Source organism: Zeus faber (assembly GCF_960531495.2).
Source record: "Zeus faber genome assembly, chromosome: 1".
Taxonomy (NCBI): domain Eukaryota; kingdom Metazoa; phylum Chordata; class Actinopteri; order Zeiformes; family Zeidae; genus Zeus; species Zeus faber.
The window spans coordinates 2,619,157-2,645,746 of NC_137193.1; the positions used below are offsets into that span (position 1 = coordinate 2,619,157).

The 26,590-nt window shown below is 49.1% G+C and overlaps 1 protein-coding gene across 1 annotated transcript in view; it reads right to left on the reverse strand.

Moving 5' to 3' along the window:
* Window positions 1-2,727: 2,727 nt before the first annotated feature.
* LOC307240204 (protein FAM131B-like) overlaps window positions 2,728-26,590 on the reverse strand; it is a gene marked incomplete at its 3' end in the record, with an annotated part of 49,659 nt that continues 25,796 nt past the window's right edge. Inside the window, exons 5-11 of the mRNA XM_080013896.1 lie at window positions 23,246-23,464; window positions 18,395-18,535; window positions 16,933-17,110; window positions 6,856-6,970; window positions 3,393-3,515; window positions 3,148-3,243; window positions 2,728-2,925 (exon numbers count right to left, since the gene is read on the reverse strand). Coding sequence (XP_079870022.1) covers window positions 2,728-2,925; window positions 3,148-3,243; window positions 3,393-3,515; window positions 6,856-6,970; window positions 16,933-17,110; window positions 18,395-18,535; window positions 23,246-23,464 — 1,070 coding nt within the window. The remainder of the gene's footprint in view (window positions 2,926-3,147; window positions 3,244-3,392; window positions 3,516-6,855; window positions 6,971-16,932; window positions 17,111-18,394; window positions 18,536-23,245; window positions 23,465-26,590) is intronic.

Sequence of the window (26,590 nt, forward strand, 5' to 3'; positions counted from 1 at the left end):
GGGTGGCTGGAGCAACCACACCTGATGCTGGTTGGTTGGGCTCACGAGCATCAGGTTTAAAAACCCCGCCCACACACTCAGTCAGGGTGGAGCCCTGTGTCATGACATGTTCCATCTGCTCCTGGCTGCTTCCAGCTAGCCTCCCCTCTACAATACAAGCATCCAGCATCAGGTGTGGTTGCTCCAACCACCCCACCCACCACACAGCTTAGAAAGGAAGTTCACCCAAGGGGGTTGACCCCGAAAGGCAGTTGAAAAGGAGGTGCAGGTGGCGGTGGAGGAGGTTGTACCGCTCTCAGAAGAGGACAAACCACAGAGTTCTCCTCCGTCACTGAAAGAACCGAATCGAGTCGGTTGGGTCTTAAAGTTGACGGTTGCCCTGTTGTCGGGCAACCAGATCAGGCCATCGTCACCCATTTGACCCTGCATGGAAGCAACCGTCCTCAACAGTGAACAGGATCATGAGCACTCAACTGGAAAGGGACTGAAGGGAGGAGGCAGGAGGCAACGTCAGAGGCAACCACTTATTCTTGGCAACTCACAAGTGAGCAACAACTTCTAACGACCAATAGGATTTGAGGATTTGGACGTAATGAAGAAAGAAAATTCAACTGGCAATGATGGAAAATTCAAAATTCTAAATGTTTCCTGTGTGTGTGTGTGTGTGTGTGTGTGTGTGTGTGTGTGTGTGTGTGTGTGTGCATATACAACACTTACACAACCATCAGGAAGAAACTTTCCAGGAATATAATTGTATTTTTAATTTTTTTGTAAACACACACACACTCTAACAAACACACACACACACACACTCTTACAAACACACACACACTCTAACGAACACACACACACACACACACTCTAACAAACACACACACACACACACACACACACTCTTACAAACACACACACACACACACACACTCTAACAAACACACACACACACACACACTCTAACAAACACACACACACACACACACACACACTCTTACAAACACACACACACTCTAACGAACACACACACACACACACACTCTAACAAACACACACACACACACACACACTCTAACAAACACACACACACACACACTCTTACAAACACACACACACTCTAACGAACACACACACACACACTCTAACAAACACACACACACACACACACACACTCTTACAAACACACACACACACACACACTATCTAACAAACAAACACACACACACACACACACTCTTACAAACACACAAACACACACACACTCTAACAAACACACACACACACACACACTCTTACAAACACACACACACACACTATCTAACAAACACACACACACACACACACACACTCTTACAAACACACACACACACTATCTAACAAACACACACACACACACACACACACACACTCTAACAAACACACACACACACACACACACACACACTCTAACAAACACACACACACACACACACACTCTTACAAACACACACACACACACACACACTATCTAACAAACACACACACACACACTCTTACAAACACACACACACACACACACACTCTTACAAACACACACACACACACTATCTAACAAACACACACACACACACACTCTTACAAACACACACACACACACACACTATCTAACAAACACACACACACACACACACTCTTACAAACACACACACACACACACACTCTTACAAACACACACACACACACTATCTAACAAACACACACACACACACACACACACACACACACACACACACACACACACTCTAACAAACACACACACACACACACACACACACTCTTACAAACACACACACACACACACTATCTAACAAACACACACACACACACACACACTCTTACAAACACACACACACACACACACTCTTACAAACACACACACACACACTATCTAACAAACACACACACACACACACTCTTACAAACACACTTCATATTTATATCAGTTAATCCGATTTTTTTTGTTTTATTTAAAAAGATCAGTTGTATATTTGCCGGTATGAAGTATTATGTATATACTGTGTAATACTCTTCTCATGCAGTGATCGTCGTAGGCTCCGCCCCCTCACGGGCGGGTGGAGTTTCAGACGGACCTCCGTCACAGGAAGTACAAAAGTACTGCTTTTCAAACGCCAAACCTCGGTTTCAGACCAGCAGGGGGCGTCCATGCTGGAGGGGCCTCCACCCCATCCCTCCGCAGCTCCACCCCATCCCTCTGGAGCTCCACCCATCCCTCTGCAGCTCCCATGAAACCACAGGAACCCAGCAGCAGCAGCCTCCATGCTGGATGCAATGCATGATTTTAAATTTTGGGGGAATTGTCCTCTCATCCACCCATCCATACATCCACCTATCTGTCCATCCACCTGTCCAAATCCGTCTATTCATCCATCCATCCACCCACCTGTCCATCCATCCGTCTATACATCCATCCCTCCATCCATGAAGCGATGGCATCGTCCGTCTGGAAACTCATTCTCGAATCTCTCTCAGCGTCCAATGAGATCTCATCTCTCACGCCGTCCTTAAACTTGTCGGCCATCTTGGTTGTCCATTGGCCCATTGTTGGTTTCCATGACAACGCTCAGTTTCTGTCGTCGTTGTCATTACTGGTAAGTAGTTGGGGGCCGGGGGGGGGGGGGGGGGTGAATATCTGGATTGATTATTGGTCGATATCACTTCCTTCCTGCGTCAGTCTCAGTTGGTCGCCACGGCGACGATGGAGCCCTCGCCCGCCCCCTCTGCCATTGTCTCCTCCAGCGATTGGACGCCGCAGGGGGGCGTGGCCAACCCTGCCTCCGTCGACTCTGAGGGGGCGGGGCCCTCGTCTGTGGGCGGGGCCAACATCTCCTGCCGCTCCTCCTCCGGCTCCAGGGTTAACGTCACTTCCTCTTCCTGTTACAGCAACAGGAAGAGGAAGTCAATGACTGGGTGAGTAAGTTCAAAGCTTCAACATTAAATAATCAATCATTTTGGGATGAAGGTCGTCTGCCATCGTTGTTTCTCATTCTATTCAAAATGTTCTCGTATGATTCTGGGTGGAGGTGCTTCCTTCACCTTCGTCACTTCCTCCTCCTCATCCTCCTCCTCTTCTTCCTCCTCCTGCTGCCAGGACACGCCCTCCGACTCGGGCTCCGCCTCCACCCCCACCAGCTCCACCCCTCCTCCAGGCAGGTCGGCCATCGCTCCGCACAGCGGCCCCGCCGCCTCCACCTGCAAGCAGACACTGGTATTACATCTTGTACTCACTGAGGGAGAGAGGGAGCAAAGGAGGGTAAGGGGGAGGGGGGAGAGAGGGGACGGAAGGAAGGAATGAAGGGAGAAAGGAAGGAAGGGAGGAGAGAAGGGAGGGTGGTGTTTACCTGGTGCGCCTCCCCCCACAGGTCGGCCAAACGGGGGTGGGTGGGGGGCCCCAGGCTGTGGATGGTGCTGTTTGGAGTCACCTGAAGAGAGGGGGAGGCACTGTGGAGCCGGGGGTCCATGGACTGGGGGAGGAGGGAGGGAGGGAGGGGGGAGGAGGAGAGGCAAGGCGACGAGGACGGGAGGGGAAGGAGGGGTGGAGAGGGGGTGGAGAGGGGAAAAATCGTAACAATATCAACTTGGTCGATTTGAAACCTGGAGCTCGGCAGGTTTCCTGGAGCAGCATCTAGTGGACGTGAGAGGAACTGCAGGTTAAAAGGAGCCTTTTCCAGGACTCCCTCCATGAATGCAGAGCCCCACCCCCGGAGCCCCGCCCCCAGAAGCAGGATTGGTCCAAACATACAGGAAGCCCAGAGGTGGGTGCACAGCGGCTGGGCGCCGGTGGCGCCGGAGGTGGAGCCGGTCGTCCAGCCATCAGAGGGTTCCTGGTTCGATCCCCCCCGACACTGAAGTGTCATTGAGCAAGATGCTGAACCCCCCCTGACCGCTCTCCATGAGCAGCTGTGTGTGCAATTGCACAGATGCTGCCTGTGGCGGACAAAGGGGCGTGGTTTCCCGTGTAGTCAACCCTCCGGCCACGCCAAGAGCACCGTTGAGGCCCCTCCCCCTGGTCGAGGCACCGTTCAAAAGACTTGGTACGGACCTCATCGGGCCGTTAGACCGCAGTGCCCGCGGGTATCGTTAGTCTGGGTGGATTATGCAACCACCGCGGTACCCAGAAGCAGTGCCCCTGCGCAGTACTACGGCCAAAGGTGTGGTGCAGGCGCTGTTTCAGGTCATCTCCCGAGTCGGGATTCTGAAGGAAATCCTGACCGACCAGGGCACTACCTTAATGTCACGTACACTTCGGGAACTTTACGAGTTACTGGGCGTCCACTCAGTTCGGACCAGTGTTTACCGTCCCCAGACTGACGGTCTGGTGGAGCGCTTTGATAAAATGCTGCAAAACATGATTCGAAAGTTTGTTCCCGACGATAGCCGTATTTGGGATAAGCAGTTGGACCCCCTGTTGTTGGCAAATTTTTTCCCTTTGAACTCCTCTTTGGCAGGAGACCCCAGGGGCTGCTAGACCTAATTAAAGAAAACTGGGAGGAAGGTCCTAGCACCAGTAAGAATGAAATACAGTATCTTAGAGAAAAAGTTACACCCGCTGATTCGATCGTTTTTACGGGTGAATTTGCTCTGGGCTCAGGAACGTCAGCGCCTCTTATATGACCGGGGGGCTCGACTCAGACAACTTGCACCGGGAGACAAGGTGTTAGTGTTGCTCCCTACGTCCAGCTCTAAGCTGCTCGCGAAGTGGCAATGGGCTTTTGTGGCCACACGACAGGTTAGGGAGGTGGATTTTGAGGTCAAACGGTCGGACAGGCAGGGGGCGACACAGATTCAACACCTAAACCTCCTAAAAGAACGGAGGCAGGAGGCATCTGTGGCTCTGGTTACGCCGGTCACTGAGCGGGGTGAGTTGGGGCCGGAGGTTCAAAAAGTGGCCGATCATACCGTGGCCCTGTTAAGTGACCCTAACTTCTCTCTCCCTTTCTGTCTGCAGACCGACGCGTCGTGAAGAGGGCTGGGCCCAGTCCTGTCCCAGGAGGTAGAGGGGACCGAGCGTCTGGTGCTGTACCTCAGCCGCAAGCTCTCAGAGCGGGAGTGGAGGTACAGCACAGTGGAGAAGGAATGTTTAGTCATCAAATGGGCAGTCGGTTCCCTCGACTACCACCTCCTGGGACAAGCTTTCCCCCTCTGTTCGGACCACGCCCCACCGCAATGGCTCCACTGCACGAAGGACACAAATGCCCGGATCACCCGGTGGTACCTGGCTCTACAGCCCTTTAACTTTCCGGGTGGTCCACAGTCCGGCGGCGCAGATGGTCATGGCTGACCTTCTCTCGCTTTTCTCGGTGGGGGTATGCGGCGGACCAGGGGCCGTAGTCAAGCACCGGCTGCGGACGACAGCACGGTTCCCCTTTTCCCGCCACCGACCAAATTTTCTTAATGTTTTGTCTCTTACAGAGGAGATCGGCGCAGAGGCCGGTGAGCGGCCCAAGAGCGGAACGCTATTCCTCCTGCGCCCGAGAGGAATATTCGCAACCGTTTCATAAAGAGATCCTCTATCAGTGACAGTCCATTTACCAAAGGAAAGCGCCCTGTTGACACACAGGGTAGTGCCACGCCCCTCCGGTGAGCGAGGCTGGTTCAAAACCTGGCGAGAGGAAAATGATATTTCACACATTTCATCAGTGGTTTTGGGTTCGTCTGCTTCAGTTGTTGTGGTTGTCGTTGTCGAGGAAAGCGGAGCGTCCCTCCACGTCCCTCCACCTCCCCCGCTCGGCGCGGGGAGCCGCTCCAACTGCCTGGTGTGGACGGGTGGAGGCTTCTTATCGTCTTATCAGGGAGAGAGCGACAGGATTCCGGGGCGTTCAGCCGTTGGTCCCCGGAGGCGCGGGGGACACGCCCGCGCGCTGTTCGCCAGAGAAGAAGAAGAGCTTCAGCACCTGGTGAAGTTGGGGAGGACGAGGAGGAAGCTCTTCAAGCTGCAGCGCCACCTCCTGCCACTGGGAGCTGCTGCAGAAAAAGCTGAACCCCGTGGAGGTGATGGATAAAGAAGAAGCTTCTGACCAGAAACACAGTGAAAACTCTTCACTGTTTCAAGATCTAAGTCGACTCCTTCTAACAGCGTCTGAGTATGACACGCAACTTTTTAGTGACATCATACATGGTCAACGGGAATGAGTTGGGAACAAACAGCATTTTCATGTAGATATACAGTATATATGTATGTATACTGTATATATATGTATATATATATATATATATACACATACACAGGTACTCACGAAACGCCCAGGTTCCGTTCCTAGGACCAGGTCGTTAAACTAATTGATCGATAAGCGAGGACCCATGTTATTTGACGGTAAGGGGGCGTGGCTGGTATATATAGTATATATAATATAGTTTAATTTGTATATAATATAACAGTACCCCTACCTGCTGCTGCTGGTACTGCAGGAGCTGTTTCATAGTATTTGTACATAGCAGTACCCCTACCTGCTGGTACTTCAGGAGCTGTTTCATAGTATTTGTACATAGCAGTCCCCCTACCTGCTGCTGCTGGTACTGCAGGAGCGGTTTCATAGTATTTGTACATAGCAGTGCCCCTACCTGCTGCTGCTGGTACTGCAGGAGCTGTTTCATAGTATTTGAACATAGCAGTACCCCTACCTGCTGCTGCTGGTACTGCAGGAGCGGTTCCATAGTATTTGTACATAGCAGTACTCCTACCTGCTGCTGCTGGTACTGCAGGGGCTGTTTCATAGTATTTGTACATAGCAGTACCCCTACCTGCTGCTGCTGCTGGTACTGCAGGAGTGGTTTCTCAGTATTTGTACATAGCAGTACCCCTACCTGCTGCTGCTGGTACTGCAGGAGCTGCTGCTGCTGGTACTGCTGCAGATGTTGCAGCTGCTGCAGCTGGCTGTGCTGCTGCAAGGCGAGCTGTGCCTGGTGCTGCTGCAGGAAACTTCCCACGGTTCCTTCGTAGCCGTCGCCGGGCGTCCCCCCGGGGACACTGCTCCCCCCTGGAACAACAACACAACAACCAGGGGATCACAGCGGGGCAGGGGCTCTGTGGCCCCCTGGGGTCCATGAAAGAAACACAGGGGCCACGTAGCAAAACTATTATTATTTCATGACTAAAACTAAAAACTGATATAAAACTACAGATATTTGTTCACTTTCTGTTGCTGTTGGCCAGTTCAGTTTGATCAGCATTCAGAGCGGGGGCTGGAGTCAGAGCAGAAGCAGTAGGAGTGCTTCAGTACATACATCTGATTTATATTTGTTTCTCTGGTTAAAATAACACAACTAAATAAATAAATAAATGAATGAATAAAGATCAGTCATAGCAGCGTGAAGTTTAAAGTGATGCTTGTGCAAGTACAACTTCAAAAAGTAAAAAGTACAGAGGTTGAAGGTTATAAATAATAATAAATAGATGCAAAATCTTTGTGTTCATATATTGTGTCTGCGGTAGCAGTCTCTGGTGTGTGATGGAGGCGTTTTCCGGGCAGCAGCGGTTCAAACAGTGCGTGGCCGGGGTGTGTAGTCCTTGATCGTGCTGCTTGCCTTTTTCCTCAGTCGACTGGCATGGGTGGTGTCTAGGTTTGGGAGCTCCAGCCTGAAAATGCGTTGCACCGCCTTCACCACACGATGCAGGTCCTTTGGCTTGGCGGCTGTAGAAATTCAGCAGCAGCCGCTGTCACATTTTGGCACACTGACTCCAAAGAACGTTCGATTTTCCACGTTTTCAAGCGCTTCTCCGTGTATGTGGAGAGGGAAGTGGACTCTGGCCTTGGTTCTCCTGAAGTCAACACCCAGAGGTGTTAGAGGTGTTGAGAACCAGGTTGTTGTCCTTACATCACTGAGCCAGATGTTCCACCTCGAGCCTGGAGGCTGTCTCCTCATCATCTGTAATCAGCCTGTGGCAGTTTCACCCCCGCACGCCACCCAAGTGGAGTTTTCAGGGCCCTCCAGCACAGAGACACAGACGACGATGGGTTGTTCACACCAGTTTATGGTAGAGAGGGGTCTAGGTGGAACAAGCCCGGAGCAGATGGAACATGTTGTGACAGGGCTCCTCCTGAGTGAGTGTGTGGACGGGGGTTTTACCTGCTGCTCATTAGCCCAACCAACCAGCGTCAGGTGTGGCTGCTCAAGCCATCCCATCCACGAAATACCTCCAACACCAAACTGAGGCCAGGAAAAATTCCTGGCTGAAGCCTACCCCCCCACCAAGCAGAGAACAAAAGTGAAAATAAATGCTTCAAACAGACTCTGACCCAGGGTTCCTATACCTTAAATAAATAAAACACCGGACTCTGAAACAGCTTTCCCCTCCCTTATACAAACAAATGTACAAAAAAATTTAACAGGTACCCTCCCAGAGGACCGGAGTTCCCTGGAGCAGCATGGTCGACCGGCCTCCTTCCACCATGGCGCTGACAGACTGCTGCCTCCTCTCTCCTGGAGCGTGGGGCCTCTGGCTGCTGCGCTGCTGGTAACAGCGTGGCCGGACTTGGCTGCTGCGGGGGCTGCTTGGAGGGGTGGCCTGGCTGCTGGGCTGCTGGATGGTCCCTACGATGGCTGCAGGGCGGAGGAGCTAGCTGCCAGTTGTTACCTATGGTGGTTGCTGGGCTGCTTCTCCCCCGGTCCTCCACCGGACCCCCCAGGTGCTGCTGCTGCCAGTCGAGAGAGGGTTGGTGCTGGGGCCGCCCGTTGAACCACTGGTGGCTCCATGGTGTCTTCGGGCGGCCCTTCTGTGTCCCTTCCCCGTACCGGAGCCCCACATTGGACACCACTGTGGCAGTTTCGCCATCACACGCCACCCAAGTGGCGTTTTCAGTCTCAGGCGACGGGGGGGTTGTGAAGACCAGTTTATTGTAGAGATTCTTCTTCTTGTCGTGCCCACAAAACAGTCAGTTACAAGGCTTGGCTAGATGTGGTTCAGCCACAGCTGAACACATTGCTGTCCCTTCTCATCAAACTCTGCTAAGTCCGACGCTGTGCAGGGCTGTTCCAGCAGTGGACATATCAGGGGCTGCTCCATGGTCTGTGGTCCAGTGCCACAGTCACACACAGCGTCCCCGTCATTCAGGTGTCCCCATTTGGCAAGAGTGGCTTTTGCACGTCCAACACCAGATCTTAGCCTGTTAAGTCATTTCCACACTGCGTAGTTGGTGTCTGCTCCAGGGGGCAGTGCCTCGCTCGCCTTTAGCTCCATTGTTGTTTCTGGTGGGAGATTGTCAAGTCTTTCTTCCCACCGAGTGACTCTTTCACTGCTTGTGCTCGGTGTTCTGAGAGGTGGGACGCTCTTCAGGAAACTTTTCCTGGATTTAAGGCGGCTTTTGGCTGGCACATGGCCAAAGAGAGGATGTCTTTGATCACTGGACTGTTGTTGCCGCTCTTTCTTGCTTGCTGCATTTTGTCGTATCTCTGGTGGGGCTATGGCTGCCAGGATGTATTGCCGGTCTGTAGGTGTTGGTTTCAGGCAGCCAGTGATAAGGCGGCAGCTAGCATTGAGGGCGGGGTCCAACTTCTTGGCATGGGCAGCTCGCTCCCATACTGGGCAGGCATACTCGGCAGCTGAGTAGCAGAGAGCCAGTGCGGTTGCTTTCAGAGTCTGTGAGTTAGCACCCCAGGTTGTTCCAGTGAGCTTGCGGATGATGTTGTTCCTCACACTCACTTTACACTTGGTCTTCTCAATGTGGGTCTTAAAAGAGAGGCATCTGTCCAGGGTTACCTCTAGGTAGACCGGGTGCTCACAGTGTTCGAGGGAGGTTCCTGACCAGTTGACCTTCAGTTGGCGCTTGGCTTCACGATTTCTCAGGTGGAAGGCACACACCTGTGTCTTAGATGGATTTGCACGTAGGTGGTTCTCTTCATAGTAAGGTGTTAGCTCTGCCAGAGCATTGGAGAGTCTGTCTTCCACAACTTTGAAGTCAGTGGCTTGTGTACCTATGCCAAGGTCGTCTGCATAGATGAAGCGGCGAGTGTCTGCACTTTTTGGTTGGTCGTTGGTGTAGATGTTAAAGAGAAGTGGTGCAAGCACACTTCCCTGTGGAAGGCCATTCTTGAGTCTTCGCCACCTGCTTTTCTTTCCTCCAAGCTCAACAAAAAAGATCCTGTTTTCAAGCAAGCTTTCGATCAGGTCTGTCAGACGGATGTCCCTTGTGGTCTCCAGGATCTTGCTGAGGAGACGTCTGTGGTTGACTGTGTCATAAGCAGCTGAGAGGTCGACAAACACCACACCAGTTACCATCCCTTCCTCATAGCCATCTTCAATGTACTGAGTGAGGTTGAGTACTTGGCTAGTTGTCGACCTGCCAGGGCGGAAACCTGCTGGTTCAGGGATGAGGTGTTTGTCAACAAAGATCAATTCTGCTGAGGATCAGACGTTCGAAAAGCTTGTAGGTATGACTCAAAAGTGCAATTGGTCTGAAGTTCTTGGGAGCGGATGGATCTTTCCCAGGTTTCAGCAGTGCTATAATGTGGGTTTTCTTCCAGATGTTAGGGAGTTTGTGTGTTGTAGAAGCCATGTCTTTGCCTTGTGACCAAAGTGCCTGATCTGTTCGGTTGCGATGTTATCCAATCCGATTGCCTTTCCTGGTTTGAGGGTAGAGATTCCCCCTTCCAGCTCTTCCATAGTAAGCTGTCTTGTAAAAGCAGGGTCCTCGATTTATTTCTTGCGGTTCAGCTTGGTCTTTTTCCCTCTCTTTCCACTCTTTCCATTCAAGAGCAATTGGTTGGCAACTTGGTTAGCAGTGACTTTTGGGTGCTGAGGAGCTGCTTTAGGATCACCCCCTAGCTTGTGAATAAGTGTCCATGCTTTCTTGCTGTTTTTGGACATGTCTGTGGACTCAATAAGAGCATTCCAGGTCTTGCTTCGCTCTTGGGCAATGTTTTCCATCACCTTCTCAGCTTGGGCAGATGTTTCATCTGAGAAGGGATCTGCTTCAAACATGCTGACATAGTTGTCATAGAGTCCTGCACGGTCCTTTGAAAGCCCAGGTATATATTCAACTCTACAGCCTCGTGGGATGTGTTTCCGAGCAGTTTTCAACACCAGGTTAGCAAATTGGTCGTAGTTCTTGCTAACTGGTATTATATTTTTGATTTTCTCTTCCAGCTCGTTGGTGAAGCCTTTCCAGTCTGCTTTCTTGTAGTTGAAATGCCTTTTAAAGGGCACAATGGTTGGGACTACAGCAGCATTAATTTGGATCCCAATGGGAGGGTGTTGGCTTGATGGAATAGGGTCCAGCACAATCTTTTTACACAGTCCAGCGATGTCACTTGTGACCATGATGAGGTCTGGATTGTAGCCACGTTTCCAGCGAGCACTGATAAACGAGTGTGGTAGCTCGGGGTCATGGATAAGACTTAGTTGGTTAGTATCCATCCAGTCCTCTACTGCTTCTCCATCTTTGTTCATTTCAGGGTAGCCCCACTGGGTGCTGTGGCTGTTGAAGTCCCCAATGATGATCTGTGGTTTGCTGTGTACTTTGGGGATTGGCTGGGAAAATATAAAGTCTACAGGTGGTGGTTTATAGACAGATGTTACTACAGCACTGCTTAGCTCAACAGATAGGCCTTCGATGTCATGGTCGTCTGACATATCTGTATCTTCTATAGCTAACCCTGTTTATACAAATATAGCACTGCCGTATTGCCGGTGAGGTCGCTCAGTGGTCAGGACCATTCCTGGTATGGTGGGGCGGTTATTTTCACTCCCTCTGTGAGTCTCTTGCAAGCAGAGAACATCACAGTGTTGCTTGCTGCAAAGGTCGGCTAAGATGGTTTGTTTTGCAGAGGAGAACCCTTCAATGTTCACAGATATGACTGTCAATGCTGGTCTTGAGGAGGTTCCTCGTTTCCAACATCGACCTTTGTGTCTATCTCCAGGCATGATGTTTTCAGTTGTGTTCTGTAGCTTTGTGGCTTGTAGCTTGCAGCCTTCAGCGTATATTGTAGCTTGTAACTGTTGCTTGTAGTGGTGATAGGATTAGCAGTATCTTGTAGATCTAGTCGATCTTGTCGATCTCGTCGATCTCGTCAATACTCCCAGGGCTGCGACGTGGACGCTCCTTTCTTGGCCCCATTGTAGAGATGAGGCTAGGTGGAACCAGCCAGGAGCAGATGGAACATGTCATGACACAGGGCTCCACCCTGACTGAGTGTGTGGGCGGGGTTTTTAAACCTGATGCTCGTTAGCCCAACCAACCAGCATCAGGTGTGGCTGCTCAAGCCACCCCACCCACCACACAGCCCAACTGTTGTGGTGTGGTTAACAATTGTGACTTGCTGTGGTCAGTCTGTGAGGAAGTCCGTGACCCACGAGCACGGCGAAGAGCGAGGACCACGTTGTCCAGTTTGCTGACCAGTTTGTGGGGGATGACGGTGTAAAATGCGGAGCTAAAGTCCATGAATAGCATCCTCACATAACTGTCTGGTTCCTGTCAGAACGAAGTGTGTCAGAGCGGTTGTGACGGTGTCCTCTGTGCAGCGCTTTGCCCAGTAGGCAACCTGCTGCTTATCCAGATCAGGCGGGATGACGGTTCTGATGTGTGAAACCAGGTGTTTCTTGAAGCACTTTTTGGCTATGGGTGTTAGCGCCACTGGGCGATAGCCATTCAGACACTTCACAGATGATTTCTTGTGTACTGGAATGATGGTGCAGGATTTAAAGCATGTTGGAACAGCAGCTTGTTGTCATGAGAGGTTCAATATTTTAGTAAACACATCTGTAAGCTGATCGGTACATGTTTTCAGTACCCGGCCGGGCCTGGGCCTGCCGCCCTGCTTGCATTGACTTCCTTCAGGGGGGGTCTTCACCTGGTGATGTTGTAGAACCAGTGTCGACATCTGCGCCTCCCTCCCCCGCACCTTGGACCCGTTGCAGTTCGCGTACCGGCAGAACAGATCCACGGATGACGCGGTCTCCCAGGTACTGCACACCACGCTCACGCACCTGGATGGCCAGAAGGGGGCCTATGTGAGAATGCTGTTCATTGATTATAGTTCAGCTTTCAACACCATAGTTCCCACCAGATTGGCTGTCAAGTTGTTGGAGCTAGGATTGAATGCTCCGCTGTGCACCTGGATCCTGGACTTCCTCACAGGCCGCCCCCAGGTGGTCAGGGTGGGGAAGTACATGTCAAGCTCCCTCACCCTGAATACAGGATCCCCCCAGGGCTGCGTCCTCAGCCCCCTACTGTACTCCCTGTACACACATGACTGTGTGGCCAGGTCCAGCTCCAACACCATCATCAAGTTTGCTGACGACACCGTGGTCGTGGGCCTGATCACCGACTGCGATGAGAAGGCCTACCGCGAGGAGGTGGCTGACCTGTCACTCTGGTGCCAGGACAACAGCCTCCACCTGAACGTCAGCAAAACCAAGAAGCTGATTGTGGACTTTAGGCGTGGATCACAATCGAGGACGCACGCGCCCTTGTGGATTAATGGGACTTCTGTCGATAGGGTGAGCAGCTTCAGATATCTGGGAGTCCACACCACAGAGGACTTAACATGGACTGTTCATACAGACACTCTGGTGAGAAAGGCGAGGCAGCGTCTCTACCACCTCAGGCAGCTGAGGAAATTCCGGGTCTCGGTGAGGATCCTCAAGTCCTTCTACTCTGGAGCAGTGGAGAGCATCCTGACAGGCAACATCACTGCCTGGTTTGGGAACTGTACTGCCCAGGACAGGCGGGCCCTGCAGAGAGTGGTGCGTTCAGCTGAACGTACCACTGGAACTACCCACCCCCCCTTGCAGGAGTTATACACCAGGAGGTGTAGTAGCAGAGCCCGTAGGATCATGAAGGATCCTCATCACCCCAACAACGGACTGTTTCAGCTGCTGCGGTCAGGCAAGCGCCTCCGCAGTCACGCAGCGAGAACAGAGAGACTGAGACGGAGTTTCTTCCCTCAAGCCATCAGAACTGTCAACGTTGACCTCACCAGGGGTCCTAACTGAGCCATGCACTAGGCTCCACTACCTACTGTACTGTATGTAGCATACTGTACCGCATACTGTATCACTGTTCAGGGTTGTTTGTTATGCCGTATTGCTGCGCCGTACTGTTGTATACTGTGCTGTATTATCCCAAACACTACCTCACACTATTCACATTCACATGCCACTTTAATTCACATGCCACTTTAAATGCACATATCCGTATATACATAGCCATATTCCTTCAACCTATTCCATTTTATTTCAATTTATTTTTATTGTATTTTATTCTATATATTTTTTATCTTATTCTATAAGTATTCCACTTACTGTATTATGTTTTAGGAGTCAGTTAGTCGGTCTATTAGAAAGGAATTTTCTACTTTTTATTTTATTTTATTTTTGTACTTTTTCCTAGGACATATTGTGTGCTATCACCGGGTGCGTTGCATTACATTTCACTGCATATATGTATGGAAGTATGTATATGTATGTGACAAATAAAAATCTTGAATCTTGAATCTTGAATCTCCAGCAGGTGGGTTGGTGAGTGGAGCAGACCCCCATCTCTGAGTGTCGAAGCGAGCAAAAAGCTGGTTCAGGACATCGGGCAGTTTGGCATCATCACCGGGCAGCAGATTGATGCTTTTGTAGTAAGTCGGTGCCTTGATGCCGTCCCACATGCTGCGGGGGTTGTTGTCGAATGGATCCTCCCTGCGCTGTTTGTACTTGTGCTTTGCATTCCCGATGCCTCTCGTGAGTTTCCCCCGTGCTTCGCTGGAGGCTTGTTTGTCACCTGACCCGAAAGCTGCATCCCGTTCCTTGTGTAATGTCCCTGCGGTGCCATTTAGCCACAGTTTTTGGTTAGGGAAACACTTTTATTGTCTTCTGTGTTAACACATTTCCTGTGCAGAAGTTGATGAATTCTAGGACTGATCCAGCATATTCCTCAAGGTCTGTTCCTTCTGCAAACAAATTCCAGTCTGGGTTTTCAAAGCGGTCTTACAGCATGGCGGTGGCTTCCTGAGACCACACGTGTCCTGAAAGCTGGTTTAGTTCTGCAGATCCCTGGTCTGTAAGCTGGGGTCAGAGTTAAGGAAATATGGTCTGGTTGTCCTAGATGTGAAGATGGGGTTGCTTTAAATGCTTCTGAGATGTCCAGGGTGTTGTTCTCTCTCGTTGGGAAATTCACATTTTTCCCAACAATTTTGGGCATATTAATGTGTTGAGTGTGCTTGGGAGGGGAATCCATATAAAATGTAAGTACAGTGGGGCAAAAATGTATTTAGTCAGCCACCAATTGTGCAAGTTCTCCCACTTAAAAAGATGAGAGAGGCCTGTAATTTTTATCATAGGTTCACTTCGACTATGAGAGACAGAATGGGGGGAAAAAATCCAGGAAATCACATTGCAGGATTTTTAATGAATTAATTGGTAAATTCCTCAGTAAAATAAGTATTTGGTCACCTACAAACAAGCAAGATTTCTGGCTTTCACAGACCTGTAAGTTTTTCTTTAAGAGGCTCCTCTGTCCTCCCCTCGTTACCTGTATTAATGACACCTGTTTGAACTCGTTATCAGTATAAAAGACACCTGTCCACAACCTCAAACAGTCACACTCCAAACTCCACTATGGCCAAGACCAAAGAGCTGTCAAAGGACACCAGAAACAAAATTGTAGACCTGCACCAGGCTGGGAAGACTGAATCTGCAATAGGTAAGCAGCTTGTTGTGAAGAAATCAACTGTGGGAGCAATTATTAGAAAATGGAAGACATACAAGACCACTGATAATCTCCCTCGATCTGGGGCTCCACGCAAGATCTCACCCCGTGGGGTCAAAATAATCACAAGAACGGTGAGAAAACATCCCAGAACCACACGGGGGGACCTAGTGAATGACCTGCAGAGAGCTGGGACCAAAGTACCAAAGGCTACCATCAGTAACACACTACGCCACCAGGGACTCAAATCCTGCAGTGCCAGACGTGTCCCACTGCTTAAGCCAGTACATGTCCAGGCCCGTCTGAAGTTGGCTAGAGAGCATTTGGATGATCCAGAAGAGGATTGGGAGAATGTCATATGGTCAGTTGAAACCAAAATAGAACTTTTTGGTAAAAACTCAACTTATCGTGTTTGGAGGAGAAAGAAAGCTGAGTTGCATCCAAAGAACACCATACCTACTGTGAAGCATGGGGGTGGAAACATCATGCTTTGGGGCTGTTTTTCTGCAAAGGGACCAGGACGACTGATCCGTGTAAAGGAAAGAATGAATGGGGCCATGTATCGTGAGATTTTGAGTGAAAACCTACTTCCATCAGCAAGGACATTGAAGATGAAACGTGGCTGGGTCTTTCAGCATGAAAATGATCCCAAACACACCGCCCAGGCAACGAAGGAGTGACCTAGCCAGTCTCCAGATCTCAACCTCATAGAAAATCTTTGGAGGGAGTTGAAAGTCCGTGTTGCCCAGCGACAGCCCCAAAACATCACTGCTCTAGAGGAGATCTGCATGGAGGAATGGGCCAAAATACCAGCAACAGTGTGTGAAAACCTTGTGAAGACTTACAGAAAACGTTTGACCTCTGTCATTGCAAACAAAGGGTATATAACAAAGTATTGAGATGAACTTTTGTTGTTGACCAAATACTTATTTTCCACCATAATTTGCAAATAAATTCTTTAAAAATCAGACAATGTGATTTTCTGTTTTGTTTTTTTCTCATTTTGTCTCTCATAGTTGAGGTGAACCTATGATGAAAATAACTCTCTCTCTCTCATCTTTTTAAGTGGGAGAACTTGCACAATTGGTGGCTGACTAAATACTTTTTTGCCCCACTGTAAATGGTTATGGACCCAGTATAGACCTCTGTGGGACACCTTTAAATTCACATTGAGCATTTGATGTGACAGTGGGAAGCTGAACTTCAAAACAGAAACATTTGAGGAAGATGGAAGGAAAGGACGCTACACCCATGCTCCGCCCATGCTACACCCTCACCCATGATGTAGGAGCCAGCAGCGGGGGATGCCATGCCGGACGGCTGGCTGGTGATGGGTTCCCAGGCGTCTGAGGAGGACAGGCAGTACAGGCCCTGGGAGACATAGGTGTGGGGCCACATGTCCGCCGAGGAGTGGTGGAGGACCTGGTCTGCAGGGGCGGAGGAAGGTGGAGGAGGATTGGATTTGATAAGATTAAACAGACCTAATGTGTTTACATTTGATCAATTTGAATGAGATTGGATAAGATTAAATGAGATGTAGAGATGAGCGACCGCGGCCCTGCTGAGGGGTCTCTTATGGGGGAGGGCAAGGAGGACCAGATTAGATTCCATCAGATTACATCAGACCAGGTTAGATCACACTTGACCAGATTAAATCAACAGCCACAATCTTGCTCAAAAGTCGTAACACAAGAGGCAGTTTACACACAGAGACAAACAAGGAAATTGTGAAATTTGGGCGAAGGATGTGAGGATTTCGCTGCATACGGATCTGACTGGACTGAACCCCTTTGTAAAAATGTTGACACGAGTCATTTACACCTAATTTCAACTGAACCTGGTCCCAGAGCAGCAGAACAACCTCTGCCACGGTGCAGTGGAACAGCATTAGCATCGAAAAGCCAACACCTAGCAGGGCCGGGGGAGCCTCCATTTAGTGCTAATGGGGCAAACAAATAGATTTTAAATTGGCCCTCAGAGAGAGAGTGTGTGTGTGTGTGTGTGTGTGGAATGCACGTCCCATATGGTGTTGCTAAGGTTTCGACACCGGGATGAGATAAACTCCAGCGACAAACAAGAGATAAAAACGCAGGGAGGTGGTGCATGTTGGTGCTATTGTCCAGTCGGCCCCTGGGGGGAGCAGCAGTCTATGTAACCTGCCCTGCATCCAAAGGTATTAACCCCCAAGGAGTCATAAATTATAATTCATAAATGACAGACAAAATCGTGGTAATGTGTAATTCTTAGCCACTAGAGGGAGCGCTAGTCTATCATAACCTGTTCTTCCTCCAAAATGGCGTGCTACGTACTATTTACCTGCGGAAATTACTGTAATTTTCCATATATATTTTTTTCACTGCACTAAATGATATGAATGTTAAAAGGTCGCTAACGACACCTTAATGCGACGTTGAATCCCTTTATCATAAATTGTAATGACCCCCCCCGATTAAGTCATTGAGTCTTTTAGAAAGTTGTTTTTTGGTTGATTGTTTAAATAACGGGAGACGTTTCATTTGAAGGTCCGTCAGATACATCAGATTGCTTCGATTAAACAATCCCATATGTGATACTTTTTTTGACTTGGCACTTTATAAGAAACAGTCGTTCAATGAACGTGCGTTCTGCATGTGCGGCTCCGTGTGTTGTTTCCCACTGTGGGCGGCGGGGTCCGGCCCTCTGAACCATGCGTCATTTTAAACGCTGGGTACCTCTGCTGGTAATGCTCTCCTGGTTGACCTCACTCAGCTGCGTCGCGCTGCCTTGGTCGGAGCCGGCTCCCAGGCTCTCTCCGTCCACGGAGTTCCACCCGAACAGGGTCGCCTCCGAGATGGCAAACTGCTGCATGATGCCTGGTGGACCATCATCATAATGATAACCATAATAGTTATTATTATTTTAAAAAAAGAAATATCATATTAGTAATAATAATATGTATGACAATAATCATAATGTTCATGAAAATTATAATAATGAAAATAATAATAATTATAAAACAATTATAATGCTAGTAATTAAAATACATATGACATTATTATTAATAATTATAACAATAATAAATACAGCTGCAGGCAGCAATGCACAGGCTCCAGGTTCAAGAAAGAAGAAGAAACAGTCTTTATTTGTCACACGACACTCCACAACACATGCTTGCACACACACACATGCACATGCTTGATGGTGCTGGTGAAATGGATCCTCTGCTTTTAACCCATCCTGGCTTGTCCTTCCTCCGGGGGCACAGCCAGGAGCAGTGGGCAGCGTACGTGGACGCACCCGGGGACCAGGTGATAAGTGTCCATCGCTGGTCAGACCATGATGGTGCATGTTTTTGGTGGGGGTCCTTACTGACGTGAGGTGGAGGAAACCCCATGTGAACACGGGGAGAACATGCAAACTCCACACAGAAAGGCTCCTGTTTTTTTGGAAGATAACCCGCCGGAGCACGGTGCCAACAGCGCCCCAGGCGGGAATCAAACCCAGGACCTTCTTGCTGTGAGGCAGCAGTGCAATGCACTGCGCCACCGTGCCACAGGTTAGTTGCGTTAGTCACAAATAACGGTTTTCCGAGTTTCCATGGAACGCAGCATCGGCTCCTGCGGTCTCTCGTCTCGACCCGGCGCAGATCCCGCACGGAGCCCCCGATACACACCAACGGGTCTAGACCGCAGTGCACCGCGCACCTCACCTCCACTCACATGCAAAAGCCGCCCCAGAGCCAGACCCTGCACATATACTGCATCGCAAATTGGATGATGATGTCACAGAGCGCCCCACTCCGCCAATCTAGGTCCCTTCGTTTGGCTGACTCTTTTTCCTGCTCCAAATAGATTGATGTGGATCAAACTTAGACCACAAAATGTCTGGACTGCCCCAAATACAATGCAATACCCAATGCCATATGCTTCATTCGTGTCCGTGGGTTCAGCAGTGGCTGTGCGCTATGCACTTTCAGCTGGCAAAATGTATGAGTATAACCAAACATTGCATGAATCTCGGGGTGGGGGGGGCTATGGCCACCACCCGCCCTATGTCCAGAGGTTTTACACCCATCGCGAAGGACCCGGTCCACCCGATTAAGTCTGGCGGAAGGCCTGTAGAGCCTAGAAATTTAGAAGAAAGTTTCACCAAATAGACAAAACAATCAGAATCTGGACCAAAATATTGATAGGATAATGGTACCAATATCCCTATAATATATACAATAAGTAGTAAATATTTGATAGTATAATGGTACTAATGTCCCTATAATATTTACTATAAGTAGTAAATATTTGATAGTATAATGGTACCATAACCCCTTATATATATACTTCTTCTTTGTGCTGCTCCCGTTAGTGGTGGCCACAGGGGATCATCTGCCTCCAACACCTTGTGTTCTGCATCTTCCTCCCTGACACCACCCGCCTGCATGTCCTCCCTCAGCACCTCCATCAAGCTTCTCTTTGGCTTCCTCTTTTCCTCTTGCCTGGCAGCTCCACCCTCAGCCTCCTCCCGATGTAACTCTCATGTCTCCTCCACACGTGTCCAAACCATCTCAATCTGGCCTCTCTCACTTTTCCACCAAACTGTCCAACCTGAGCTGTCCCTCTAATGTCCTCATTCTTAATCCTGTCCATCCTTGTCCCTCCCAATGAAAACCTCAACATGGTCAACCCCAAGTACTCTAACTCATCCGCCTTCTCCACCTCAACTCCTTGCATTCTCAGCTTTTCTCCGCCCTCCCTCCCATTCAGGCACATGTATTGTGTCTTACTCCTGCTGACTTTCATTGCTCTTCTCTCTAATGCTGCCTCCACTTCTCCAGCCTCTCCTCCACCTGCTCCCTACTCTCGCTACGGATCACAATGTCATCCGTGAACATCATAGTCCACAGAGACTCCTGCCTGATTTCATCTGTTAACCTGTCCATCACCACTGCAACAAGAAAGGGCTCAGAGCTGATCCTTGATGCAGTCCCACCTCCACTTTGATGCCTTGGTCACACCTACTGCACACCTTACTACTGTCTGACTGCCCTCATACATATCCTGTACCACTCTTACATACTTCTCTGCCACCCCCGACTTCCTCATTCAATACCACACTTCCTCTCTCGGCACCCTATCATACGCTTTCTATAAATCCACAAAGACGCAGTGCAACTCCCTCCAGCCTTCCCTGTACTTTTTCATCAGCATCTTAAAGCAAACATGTCATCTGTAGTACTCTTTACTGGCATGAAACCATACTGCTGCTCGCTGATCCCCACCGCTCCTCTTAACCTCACCTCCACTACCCTTTCCCAGAGCTTCATGCTGTGGCTGATCAACTTTATTCCCCTGTAGTTACTACAGCTCTGTACGTCTCCCTTATTCTTGAAGATGGTACCAGTACACTTCTTCTCCACTCCTCCGGCATCCTCTCCCTTTCCAGGATGGTGTTAAACAGTCTCGTTAGGAACACCACTGCCATCTCACCTAAACATTTCCATGCTTCCCCAGGTTTGTCACCTGGGCCAACTGCCTTTCCACTCTTCATCTTCTTTAATGCTGTTCTCACCTCATCCTTGTTCATTTGCTGCACTTCTTGCTCCACTATCCCCCCATCATCCACTCTTCTCTCCCTCTCATTTTCTTCCTTCATCAACTCCCCAAAGTTCTCCTTCCACCTTCTCAACACACTCTCCTCACTAGTCAGCACATTCCCATCATTATCCTCCATCACCCTAACCTGCTGTACATCCTTCCCAGCTTGATCCTTTTGTCTTGCCAATCGGTACAAGTCCTTTTCTCCTTCCTTACCGTCCAACCTCTCATACAACTCGTCGTACGCCTTTTCCTTTTCCTTTGCCACTTCTCTCTTCGCCTTGCGCTGCATCAGCTTGTACTCCTGTCTACTTTCTTCATCTCTCTGACTTTCCCATTTCTTCTTCACCAACCTCCTCTGCTCTATGCTCTCCTGTACTTCCTCATTCCACTACCAAGAGTCCTTGTCTTCCTTCCTCTTCCTGCACGATACACCGAGTACCTTCTTACTATAATATATACTATAAGTAGTCAATATTTGATCGTACAATGGTACCAGTATCCCTGTATGGAAGTGAAGTGTGGGGTCCACTCAGTCAACACGACAACACTAGATGGACAAGCAGTCTCCTATAGAGACCCTGCATGACACATTCTGAACAAGTATATGGAATGTCCTTCATAACAAACATTCAGAAAAGAACAATCACATTTTGGATGCATCTTTAATCAATTCCTCAACACACACTGCAGTTTGAAGCACTGCAAAGCCAAGAAGGGAAGAAAATAATCCCCTCAGTCAGCTGCTCATGAGACTGAGCATCACAACACCAACATGGTTCCATGTCAGAGCAGCACTGCTTGACCATCACACATCACAGTCAAGCAAAGAGTTGAAGGAACCAAGAACGAACCAAAACACCAAACAAACGTCATTGATGTCTGAGCTAAAAAGAAAAAGTCCATCGTCACAATATGTCTGAAGTGTCAGAGACATGAAGCAGAGACAGATCCTGAGCAAGTACAGGCTCAGTGAGCACAGTCGACCAACAAGACATCACAAGACTCAACACAAAGAAGGTGTGGTCAGTGGAGAACAGGTGTGGTCATTGTAAGACAGGTGTGGTCAGTGTAGGACAGGTGTTGTCAGTGTAAGACAGGTGTGGTCAGTGGAGGACAAGTGTGGTCAGTGTCAGACAGGTGTGGTCGGTGTAAGACAGGTGTGGTCAGTGGAGGACAAGTGTGGTCAGTGTAGGACAGGTGTGGTCATTGTAAGACAGGTGTGGTCAGTGTAGGACAGGTGTTGTCAGTGTAAGACAGGTGTGGTCAGTGTAAGACAGGTGTGGTCAGTGAAGGACAAGTGTGGTCAGTGTAAGACAGGTGAGGTGAGTGGAGGACAGGTGTGGTCAGTGGAGGACAGGTGTGGTCAGTGTAAGACAGGTGTGGTCAGTGGATGACAGGTGTGGTCAGTGTCAGACAGGTGTGGTCGAGACAGACATGCACTGTGATGAATAAAAGATGGCCGGCTCCTTGGGGAGGGACACACCACGCCCGCAGCTGGACGCTTCATCATAGAGCCCCCCCAGTTACTTTCTCCTTGTTACTTGTTTGATTTTCCTGGTTACTAGCTACTTTCTCCTGGTCACTAGTTACTTTCTCCTTGTTACTAGTTTGATTTTCCTGGTTACTAGCTACTTTCTCCTGGTCACTAGTTACTTTCTCCTTGTTACTAGTTTGATTTTCCTGGTTACTAGCTACTTTCTCCTGGTTACTGGTTACTTTCTCCTGGTTACTGGTTACGTTCTCCTGGTTACTAGTTCGATTTTCCTGGTTACTTGTTAGTTTTTCCCAGTTACTAGTTACTTTCTCCTGGTTACTAGTTTGATTTTCCTGGTTACTAGTTACTTTCTCCTGGTTACTAGTTCGATTTTCCTGGTTACTAGCTACTTTCTCCTGGTTACTGGTTACATTCTCCTGGTTATTAGTTAGATTTTCCTGGTTACTAGTAACTTTCTCTTCGTGACGAGTTACTGCCCTGGTTACTTCCCCACCCACCTGCGGCGAAGCGCGCCTCCTTCTCTCCGTCGCTCAGGTCGCTGTAGGCGTCGTTCTCCTTCCTCCTCTCCTTCTCCCGCTGCAGGTTGGACCGGCCCGCTCCCCCCTGCGGCCCGGCGGATGGTTTGCCCCAGCTCTGCCACTCGATCATGTGGGCCACGCGGCCCTGCGCCATGGCCGTGGGCTTGGTCACCTTGTCCTTCATGGAGCGGGTGACCCCTGCTGATGGGGGGAGGGAACCACGGCAGAGTCAAAACGGGGGTACCGTGTGGTGGACCCCGCCTCAGCCAGAGGCGGGTTGAGGCTCCGGACCCCGCCGCCGGCTACGGCTCCGGACCCCGTCTCCGGCTACGGCTCTGGACCCCACCGCTGGCTACGGCTCTGGACCCTGCATCCGGCTGAGGCTCCGGACCCCCACCTCCGGCTACGGCTCCGGTCCCCACCGCCGGCTACAGCTCTGGACCCTGCCGGCGGCTCAGGCTCCGGAAGAAGATCTGATGCTTGAGGTTACATTTTGATGCTCTGTTGTCATGGCAACGGTATCCAACACGTTAAAAAATTCTAACTGAAGTATTTTAAATATTTTTGATTTATGAATTAATTATTGTATAAATGTATTTATAATGAAATATCCGATGAGTTTGCATTCTGTTGTCATAATGTAACTGTAATAATCATAATGTAAACGTAATGTCACGTCATAATAACATATGAATATGAACAATTTAAATTGTTCAGCCCAAAATCAAGTTTTATCCCGTCCACATGTTTCACATCACTGACTATTGTTCCGATGTCAGTATTTTCTTGACAAGTAGTATCTTGTCAATAAGAGAAATACACTTATGCTGTCGGAGGGGTTTCATTTGACCCTGTTCATGAACACAGAACATGCCCGCTGAGCGGTAACAGGGATGACACCTTCGAAAAGCCCTGCTTTTGGATGTGGACCTTGTGAATCTTTGTGTCAGTGGCGGGAGCGTGCGGATGATCTTGTTGCTGTGACGATGTGAAGGAAATGTCGTTTTGGGAAAGAGTGAAATGATGGAAAAGTGTGGCAGCCGGCAGATTGGCCCACAGAGCGCTGCCTCCTTGGATCTGCCGTCAGTTCATCCAGTGATGACATGCGCCTTGTGGTTGTTGTGCTTGTTGTTGTTGTTGTTGTTGTTGGGCGTAGTTTCTGTGCACATCCTCGACACACTCGTCTCTGTGACTTCCCCACGTTTACAGTGTCATGTAAGCTGATCTATTTTCCACTCTTAACATCTCATGTAGTACATGATCCAATGTAATTAATTATTATCACTCATCAACCGTCTCATAGAATTTAATCGTGAGCAGTCGAATCTCATTTAATATGATCTATATTCAAATCTCTCATAATCTCATTTAATCTGTTATCTCCTGTAAATACTCCGTTATCACATTCAAATTTCAACTGATCCAATCAAATTATCTAATAATATCGCAAAATCATGCTCCAATCTCACACAATTGAATGTGATGTCACACCTACTGGAACGTAACCCAACATCATATAATATGACATGTAATCCATGTTCCAATCGAACGACATGGACTCTCTCATCTCGACTGTCGTATAACCGATCATCAGGTTATATAATCTGATATATTATCAAATTTGATCTATTCATAATATAACATTACCTCATTGAATCAAATCGCATATAAACCATTCAATGATTAAAGCCATTGTAGTCATTTCTGAATGAATGAGTTTGAGTAATGAACACGAGGAGCAGTTGGGATGGAAAGACCCCGTTCGAAGGGACGACTCAGCCCAAATCAGAGTGTCGCACGGAGGCCGATCAAAGCGCGGCTGGGAGCGGCAGGGTGCTTAGCATGAGACCGGGCGGGGGCGCGGGCGGAGGACCACGCGGAGGACGGATGACGGGCGTGGACGCCAGGAGCTCCTCCTGACGCACGACTTGCAAGCGCTTCGTTCGCAGTGAACACCGCCCTTGGAATGACTCGGCCGTCCGGAGTCGCTTCGGCAAAAGGGTGAAATAATGACAGAGGACGAAATGAATGTGAAAGAAAACCTAATTTGACGTAGTTGGCATTGAGTTGGACCGGTTTAAACAGGGTTGATGCCCAACGAAATGACTCTTAAACAAAATTATTCCATTCACAACTCGATGGGATGGTGGCTCAGGCGGTAGAGCTGGTGGTCTAGTCATCTAAAGGTTGCTGGTTGGATCCCAGGCTCCTCCTGCTAGCATGCTGTAGTGTCCTTGAGCAAGACACTTAACCCCTAATTGCTCCTGATGGCTGCATCCGTCGGTGTTTGAACAATTGTAAGTCGCTTTGGATAAAAGCGTCTGCTAAGTGTAAATGTAAATGCCAACTCGGAGCCGAACCGACTCTTCTAATTCGAGTCCAGTTCATCATTCAGGAAGTCATCCCTCGCTCACCGTGGGCTGCATTAAGCCAACTGAACCAAATCGAACAAGGACAATTCAATTTGCTCTTATTAAAAAAATATATCTTTACGATATTTTCAATCACCAAGAGAATCAAACAGAACAAATGACTCCACACAGCACAAAAGAAGGAAATTCACCACGTCGTATGGAAAACACAGAAGACACAATGCACTGCAGCCGCCACCGCCGCCACACGCCTGTGGAGATGCTTCAGGATGGAAGCAAAGTAAGCTCCGCCTCTGCAAATTACTTTGATCTCTTTGAAGTCAAAGGTTGGATTGGATTTCCATCAATGATCAATGATCAGATCATTGATGTTTGGTTGTTGATACCAATGGGAAGAGAAGACGGGGAGTAGGATAGGATAGTATAAGGGGGTGTAAGGTAGGGGGCACCCACAGGGGCGGCCATGTTGGTTCCAAGCTCCTCCTCCTCTTTCTGCTGGGGGGGTCAACTTGTCCACTGCACCCGTTTAGACCTGGGATCGGTTCAGGGTTTGGAACTTTGAGGTCCAGAGAGTTAAAATCTCTCCCGGGATTCTGAGGCACCCCGTGCATTTGGATTTGGTACGACCCAGAGTTACGACTAAACAGCTGAATCGGCCGGATCAGTCCAACGCTGGAGCCCAAACAGGGAAACAGGATTTTGACATTTTGGAACTGGAAGTTCTGATTTTTCCACGTGACCGAGTCTCTGGCCAGAGAGTCGTGTCAGGACCATTCTTTTATTCATATTTATACGCTTCTATACGTTTCTGTACATTATTATTTCAAATAATTTGAAGGGTTAACAATGATCCATTTAAGGATCCAACACTTTGAAGAAAGGAAGAATAATTTAACCCTTTCCAGTCCCATATTAATAACTATAAACAAGCCCTTCTACCCTTCTCTATTTG